Source organism: Macrotis lagotis, chromosome 5 (assembly GCF_037893015.1).
Source record: "Macrotis lagotis isolate mMagLag1 chromosome 5, bilby.v1.9.chrom.fasta, whole genome shotgun sequence".
NCBI lineage: Eukaryota > Metazoa > Chordata > Mammalia > Peramelemorphia > Peramelidae > Macrotis > Macrotis lagotis.
In genome coordinates this window covers 9886827-9895730 of record NC_133662.1, presented here as the reverse complement: position 1 = coordinate 9895730, position 8904 = coordinate 9886827, and the positions used below count along the sequence as shown (strand labels likewise).

Below are 8904 nucleotides of genomic sequence, written 5' to 3'. Positions count from 1 at the left end.
ACACTGTCGGGCAGGAAATGTTAAAAGTGGGCACTAAGTATCTTGAGACAGGAAGGACCAGCATATAAATTGCCATTGGGAGTTACCTGGTCCAAGGTGAAAAGACCACACCCCAAGCACCACTCTCTATCCAGCCTACAATGGAGGGGTATTTAACAGGAAACTTCGCCCCTTCAAGTTTCTTGCTTCTTCCAGCCTCCTGATGGTCCTCCCTCTGGCTCTTCCTTAAACTACGTGGAGTTCCATGGGCTTCACCATGTGATCTGATTAGCCCAAGCCTCATAGCTGCCTGCCCTCTTCTCTTTCTTTCTCTCTACCTCTCTCTTTTCCTTTCCAAATTTCAGCTGAGTCTGCCAGCTGACCTGCCAAGATTAATTAGCAATCCATAAGGGCTTTTTCTTAAACTCTTCTTAACTTTCCTATCACTTTCTTATAAATTGTAACTTCTTTTAATAAATCTCTATTTTCTTCCACACCTGCATTCCTGGATCTGAATCTTGATTCATCACAGGCAGAAATAGAACTCAAATCTGCAACAATGGGACCTGGGTCCTGCACTGGAGTTGGAGCTGAGAATAGGAGAATAGGAGGGCACTGGAAGCCAGGTAACTATGCCTTCTAACTCTAGTAACTTTAATCTGAAGTAGCAGAGATCTGAGTCCCTTGCCCAGCATTTATCCACTCAATCCAAATCTATACTTGAGGGGGAGGAATGTGTCCACTTTAGGAAACCAGAAAGGGGTAGCATCATGGAAGCCTGGCCTCCAAGTTCTGTGGCAGTCATAAGCCTGCCCCCTCCCCACCTTCAATATTAACTGACCCAACAACATTTGGAAGATGAATAAAGGAGCACTCATCAAAGAGTGTGGGGGAGACACCAGGAGGAGAGGCGAGTATAAAAGTAGGAATGGAAAGTATTTAAATTCTCCAACCATGACCAGCTTCAGGAGGTATGAAAGAAAATAAAGCCAGTATTAATGAGGGAAACAATGTTTTCTGGAAGGAAAGATAAAAATGGCAGCCATGGAGCCCCAGTTGGCAAACAATCCTGTAAAAGGATTCTGTCCCATCTGCCAAGAGCATCTGAGGGAGCCAGTGAGCATTCTCTGTGGGCATTTCTTTTGCCAAGTTTGCCTTGTCCAGCAAGCTAAAAAGGGCTCAGATGGGAGCAAACTGAACCTGTTCTGTTTGCCAGAAGCCCTGGTCTCCAAGCATTCCAGGGGCAGACTACTCCTGTGAGGAGAAAAGCAAATTTTCCTGTGTTCTCACTGATGCACATCTCCTGAACACCAAACCTGCCATGAGTTATCCATTGATAAAGCCATCATCCACTATAAGGTGTCTAATCTGATATTCTTTAAGATGGAATGAATATTTCTTTTTTTAAATTAATTAATTTATTTATTCTTATTTTGTACAAATAATGTTTTTTATACATTACTAAAATATTCTTGTTTAAAAGTAAACATAATACCCCCTTCCCCAAGAAAATATAGACTCACATAAGCAATAAAATATAGGGGAGAGAAAAAAATTAAAATTAAAGTTAATAATAATAATAATAATTGTAGGTATGACCAGGTGGCGCAGTGGATGGAGCATGGGCCCTGGAGCCAGGAGCACCTGAGCCCAAATCCGGCCCCAGACACTCAACAATCACCCAGCTGTGTGACTCCATGCAAGCCATCCCAACCCCATTGCCCTACAAAAAACAAAAAAAAAGACCCCAAAATAAAATAAAATAGTAATAATAATAGTAGGGGCGGCTGGGTGGCAGACAGATCACTGGCCCATGAGCCAGGAGCACCCAAGTCCAAATCTGGCCTCAGACACCCAACAATCACACAGCTGTGCAGCCCCAAGCAGGCTACCCAGTCCCATCCACCCTGCAACACCCCCCAGAAAATAATAATAATAATTTAAAAAATGTGCTTCAGTCTGTGTTCCACTACCAGCTCTGTTGTGGGTGGATCACATTCTTTAGGATAAGTCCATCACAAAAGTTACTTCCATATTTTTCCACTATTGCCATTGCTGATCACTTCTCCCTCTATTCATACTTCTCTACTACCATGAACTATATTTTCTCTCTCCTTTCATTTTGTCTCTACTGTAGGTTAGTTGAGTGGCGCAGCAGACAGATCCCTAGCCCTAGGGCCAAGAGGCCCTGAACCCACATACCACCCCTTACCCAGCATCCACCCAGCCCTATGGTGTCAGACAGGCCATCCAATCCCAGCCCCTTGCAGGAAGTTAAAAAGAAAATGTGTTATATCTGACCACTCTCCCCCCATGGTCCATCTTCTCCTCCATCACTCACATTCCCCCCCTTCCCCCTCTCCCACTTCTCTCCTTCTTACTCCAGATGTCTATACCCCATTGAGTATATATGCTGTTTCCTCTCCTAGTCACTTCTGATGAGGGCAAAGATTCCCTCATTCCCCATAGCCTTCCCCCTGCCATATCATTGCAATAGCTCATTGCAATAAAGAAAAATCTTATTATATGAAATATCTTAGCCTATTCCTCCTCTCCTTTTTCTTTCTCCCATCACATTTCCCTTTTTTCTATTGACTCCATTTTTATACCACAATATATCTTCAAATTCAGTTTTCTCCTGTGCTTCATCTATAAAAGCTCTTTCTACCTGCTCTATTAAATGAGAAGGTTCATATGAGTATTATCAGTATCATTTTTTTTTATACAGGAATACATTGTAGTTCATCATCATTAAGTCCCTCATATTTTCCTCTTCTCCTCCACTCTCTATGCTTCACCTGAGTCCTGTATTTGAAGATCAAACCTTCTGTTCAGCTCTGGCCATTCCAACAGGAACATTTGAAATTCCCCTGGTTCATTGAAAGTCCATCCTGTTCCCTGGAAGAGGACATTCAGTTTTGCTGGGTAGTTGATTCTCAGTTGCATTCTAAGCACTTTTGCCTTCCAGAATATTATATTCCAAACCCTATGAGCTTTTAATGTAGTTGCTGCTAAGTCCTGTGTGATCCGGACTGCAGCTCCACAATATTTGAGTTGGCTGCTTGTAATATTTTCTCTTTGACTTGGGAGTTCTGGAACTTGGTTATAATATTCCTGGGGGTTGGGTTTGGGTTTTTTTTGGATTTCTTTCTCAGGGAGATCAGTGGATTATCTCCATTTCTATTTTGCCCTCTACTTCTAGGATATCAGGGCAATTTTCCTGTAATAATTCTTTGAAAATGATGTCAAGGCTCTTTTCCTGGTCATGACTTTCAGGTATTCCAATAATTTTGAAATTATCTTTCCTAAATCTGTTTTCCATATGTGTTGTTTTTTCAATGAGATGTTTCACATTTTCTTCTAATTTTTCATTCTTTTGGTGTTGAAGCATTGAATCCTGACTTCTCATAAAATCAGCAATCTCCCTGAGTTCTCTTCTTTGTCTGAAGGATTTGTTTTCCTCAGAGAGCTTTCTTATCTCCTTTTCCATCTGGTCAATTCTGCTTTTTAAAGCATTCTTCTCCTCAATAACTTTTTGAACTGTTTTATCCATTTGACCTATGCTGGTTTTTAACATGTTATTTTCTTCAGCATTTTTTTGGCTCTTCTTGACTAAGCTGCTGAGTTCATTTTCATGTTTTTCCTGCATCTCTCTCATTTCTTTTCCCAATTTTTCCTCTATCTCCCTCACTTGATTTTCAAAGCCTTTTTTGAGCTCTGCCATGGCCTGAGCCCAATTTCTGTTTTTCTTGCAGTCTTTAGATGCAGGAGCTTGTACCTCCTCATCTTCAGATTGAGTGTTTTGACCCTTCTTGGGGTCACAGGCAAAGTATTTCTCAATGGTGTTCTTCTTTTTTTCTCTGCTTACTCATTTTCCCAGCCTGAGCCTGGTTTTGGGGTGCTTCCTGAGCTTTTGGGACACCCCCACAAGGATCTCAGTGTGTGAGGCTCTGTCCTCCCTCCTGGTCTGTAAATGACCATAAGTGCCCCCCTCTGCCACAGGGCTAAGGTGTTGGGGGGGCCCTGCTGTTTTATGTGGGGCCTAGACTGTGATCAGGATCTGAATGTGGTCAGAGCCCCAGAGTCCTGTTCCTGGGGCAGAGGACAGAGCTCCACAGTCTTTCTTCACTCCCCTCCCTCAGCTCAGCTCATGCCCTGGGGGCTCCTGCTTACCAGCTCCGCCTGCTTCTGGTTCCTGGATCTGGGCTGCCATGACCATGCTGCTTGCTGTGTACCCTGAGGGCTGGGCTTCACATGCTCACTCTGGCAGAGGTCCCCCTGCTGTTCCCCCAAGTTGTGCCTGCTGCTCCCCCGGGGTGGGGGGTGTAGGTCAGGAAACTGCCCCTGCTGCTGTGAGCCGCCCTGGGGCTGCCTCTGGGAGGCTGAAGTTCCTTCACTCTGGCAGACCACCCCTCTGGTGGGCCACCCCTCCGACCTCTTGGATCCAAGCCTTTAAGCTCTTTTAAAGGTTACCTTGGGTTGGAGAATTCCCTCACTGGATCCCTCTGTGGGTTCTGTCTCTCGAAAATGTAGAGTCCTTAGTTTTAAGTTTTGCTCCAGAGCAACTGAGAGAAGGTCCTCTCCTGTCACCATCTTGGCTCCACCCCAATATTTCTTGATCTATATATTTCTGATCAGAAGTTAGTCTCTTAGCCTTTAAGGCCTGTCCTCTACAATGTTGACTTCACTTGAATCAATACTATCTGGTTATCTCAATGTTAATATTTTATCAACAAACTTTAAAATAAAAGGCATCCTGGATGAACAGAGAGAAAATCCTATTGTTATTTGTAAACATTTACACTTCAGCATAAGTGGAATTCTTGTCAATAGGAATTTTAAGTAAATTTTAAGTAAGGTTTGAGAGAATCATATTGCAAAACCACATCATCTATTTGAAATCTCATTGATTGGCTGCCAAAAGTTTTAATATTCTTTGTTTATTTTGTATAAAATGCCCCCAAAATTCTGTGTCAATGTTGGCATTTGTAAAGATGCCATCCACCCATAGGTTTTGGTAAGATCCTAGAGAATTCATTTATAAATTTCAATTATAAAACTAACTTAGTTTTTTCATTTTTAGACTAGGGTAATGATGGTTAACAAAGGTAAGGCCATAAGAGCCATCATCTAATTCTCTGGGCCATTACCTTCCCCTGCACCATTTTCAAAGCATGAAGTATCCTTGGTTCCCCAAGTCATTCCTACTTCTATCACATCCATTATTTCTTCATCTCCTCATAATTGGGATATTTTTCCTTGAATCTAATTCAATTCCTTCATGCTTCACTTTCCACAAAGGAAAGAGAAAATGTTTGTCTTCTTTCCCTTAAGCTTTGGTTCATTTTCACCCACATATAAAGAGCCAGAAGATAATAGGAATTCAAATTTCTATAGTGTGTTTCAATATTTACAAAGCAGTTTCCTCACAAAGATCATTCGGAGATTCCCATCTGTTAATCATGTTAGTCATTAATTTTCCTAGTACCTACTATGAACAAGACTCACATTTCTAAGATCTGAAAGATGTTTTCTCCATTAAAAGCTTCCTATGATGGAAGTAGGAAAAAAAATTGTTGTACCCAGTTTACAGATGAAGAAACAGCCTCAGGAAGGCTATGTGATTTGTCCATCCTCACATAGATAATTAGAGACAAGACTGAAGCCTAGGTTCTAAGGATAATTAAATTTATAGCTGAAAGTGATTACTAATCCAAGCTCCTCATTTTCAAGCATAGAGACTGAAAATATTAAATATCTTGTCCAAGTTCACACAGGTGATAAGGAAGAAAACAGACTGGAGCAAAGGGCCTCTGATTCCCAATCCAGATTCTTTCCCCCAAACCACACTATTCGCAAGGAGCTTCTGACCCTACCACATCATAATATAGGCACAAAAATAATTATAGAACAAGACAGAATGTTAAACACATTTGAAAGAAACAGGAAAAGCACATAAGAAAAGCACAAAGAAAGTGCTTTTAAGAATTCAAAAGAGAGAAAGATCACTTCCAAGTGAAACAACCATGAAAACCTTCCTAGAGGATATGACTTCCTGGAGGATTTGAGCTAGACCAAGGAGGGTGGGAAGGATTTCAACATAGAGATTAGGTTGCAGTCAGAATAGTTGGGAAATACTTGCTGAAGGAAGAATATTGTCCTGTCTATTACCCAGTGAGAGATAATCTGGAAAAAGTAGATTAGGGCCGGATCACAAAGGAATCTAGGTTAGGAGTCAGAGTAGTATATTTAGAATCAGAAAGCCTAGGTTAAAACATCAACCCTGAGGGTTATTTTCTGTGTGACTTTGGTCACACAGAGACTCTGTTTTCTTCTCTTAAAATCCTTGAATTAGATGACCTCAGGGTCCCTTCCAGCTCTAACATATGAGATAATTCCATGAATAAAAAGTTAAGAAGTATTTTTTTCCTTCATTGAATAAACATTCTAGAGATGACTTTGACTAAAAAATAGGGAGGTTCAAAAGGTTGATACTGAACTCCATCTTTTACAAAGAAGTACCTGTCTCCTCAGGAACAGATCCACCAAAAAGTCAGAAAGCTCCAGAAATTCTTGGGAAATCTTGCTGCCTTCCTGAAGAAAAGGAAAAACTCCAGACTTTTTTCAAGAGATCCCTAAGGCCTTTGCAAGACCCATCTCTTGTGAATATGAGTTTGCTTCTTAGAGCATGACTTTTAGAGCAAATGAGCATGATGAGTGTATGCATTATTGTATGAGGGTGCCTATATATCTGCCTGTTTGATTTCTATGTGTCTATCTACCATCAATCAATAAGCATTTATTAAGCACCTGCTATATGCCATGCATTGTGATAAACACTGGGGATACAAAGAAAGGCAAAAAGACAGTCTGCCATCAGGAGTTCACAATCTAATAAAGAAATACCACACACACACACACACACACACACACACACACACAAAAGGAGCTGAAGAATAGGAAAGGGATACCTTGAGATGGGAAATGAGGTTGTGAGAGTTGGATACATAGTTCATACAGATGGGGAATTTTACCCTGTTTTACAGATAAAGAACTTGAGACAAAGAAAATTAAGCTACTTGCTAATGTTTCTAGAAAGATCAAAGAGAGGTAGAGGATTGAGTTACATAACTGTCAGGAATGGATATGAGGTAATTGGAGTTGATATTACATGTGAAATAGGCATTAATCTGTGATTTCATTGATATAGGAAACTTTCAGATAAGGAAAAGCCTCCACTAATGAAGGTTGGAACATTCTCCCCAATCAGTAAGTGTTTATTGCCTTCTGTGTGCCAGGCACTGTGCTAAGCACGAGGGATACAAAGAAAGATAAAAGACAGTTGCTGCCCTCAAGGAGTTCATAGTTTAATGGAAGAGACAACATGAAAACTATATACAAACAAGACCTATTCAGGATTTAATGTTGTCCTTCATTTTCGAAGAAGAGTAACATCAGAGAGGTGATACCATGTCAAGCACATGAATTGGATTTGAGTGAGGAGGTGCTGTCCTAAGTCACTGGCATCATTTTCTCCTCCAGAACCATCTGCGGTCCAGTGGCCAGATATAAATCAGGATCACTAGAGGTGGCCCTGGATGCAAGTCAATCAGGATTAAGTGATTTGCCCAAGGTCACACAGCCAGTAAGTGTCTGAGGTCAGATTTGAACTCAGGTCCTCCAGACTTGAGAGCCAGTGCCCTACCCACTACGCTATCTAACTGCCCCCATATTTGAGATGAACTAGAGACAAAGGAAAGCACTAATATGAAGGGGGTTGGCAAAATATTTCCTGTAGAAGATGGGCATTTATCTGAGTACTTAAAGGAAGCCTAAGCAAGCTAGGAAGAGATAAGCAAGAAGAACATTCCAGGCATGGGGACAACTCCTGAAAACTCAGAAGTGAGAAATAGAGTATCTTGTGTGAGGAAGAGCAAGGAAGCCAGTGTTACTCAATTGTCAAAGTATATGGCAAAAGTAAGATGTCAGAGATTGGAAAGATTTTGAGGGCTGATTTGCCAAGAGTTCCACAGCCTAGATGTGGCAGACCAGGACTTGAACCCAAGGTTCCCTGTTTCTGGAGCCAATTCTTTGTTCCTGATGTCATCCTTCATTGCCTGACATTGATGTAGTGCTCTATTCAAGTTGTCTCATCTAATTTTGACAGTAATCCTGTGAAACCAGCAAAAGCTATATCCCCATGACACACAAATGAAGAAGATGCAAATAAGTGAACTGAAGTGACTACAAAAGGATTCTCACTGATTCCAAACCCATTGAACAACAACTAACTCTCTAACTCTCTCTCTCTCTCTCTCTCTCTCTCTCTCTCTCTCTCTCTCTCTCTCTCTCTCTCTCTCTCTCTCTCCATTACCAATTCAGATTCTTGATAGTCACTTTTTCTTCTCCCCTCCAGGGATGAAAGACAATTTATTTTGCACTCCTCAAATTCCAGGATTTTCTGAAGAAAAGATAAACTCAGAAAAACAGAGGTTGAAGGCTATATTGGAGCAACAACAAACTGGAAGATGGTTTGGCTTTTCACTTCAGCAGTGGCTGGACAGGCTGGATAGCATCTCAGAAGACATAACAGAACTCCTTGACAAAAATCTCTGAGGCAGATTATCTGAATGATCTTCTCATCGAGTTGGAGGAGGCATCTAAGGACCTGAACATTACCTTGCTAAAAGGTCAATAGCTTACCCCTAAATTAAGAGCGTCCCCAGCACTCATCTCCCTTTTTGTGTCAAAGAGGGATGTGATTTCTCCTCAGTTATAGAGAGTAAAACTGGAATTCAGAAGCAGCTCTGTGATTTACCCAAGATCATACAGCTTATCAGTAATGTAAGAGTATAATGGAACCAAGAAGGAAGGAAGAAAATAAAGACAAGAAAAGGCATTTATTAATATGCTAAGTGCTTTATA

General features: G+C 41.2%; 1 protein-coding gene across 1 annotated transcript; it reads left to right on the top strand.

Annotated features, from left to right (window-relative positions):
- Positions 1-1023: 1023 nt before the first annotated feature.
- TRIM40 (tripartite motif containing 40) lies at positions 1024-8677 on the top strand. Its single transcript, XM_074189490.1, is given in 7 exon segments — positions 1024-1179; positions 1181-1238; positions 1241-1338; positions 6514-6559; positions 6562-6604; positions 8445-8583; positions 8585-8677. Coding segments are annotated over 7 exon segments (633 nt in total).
- Positions 8678-8904: the final 227 nt, after the last annotated feature.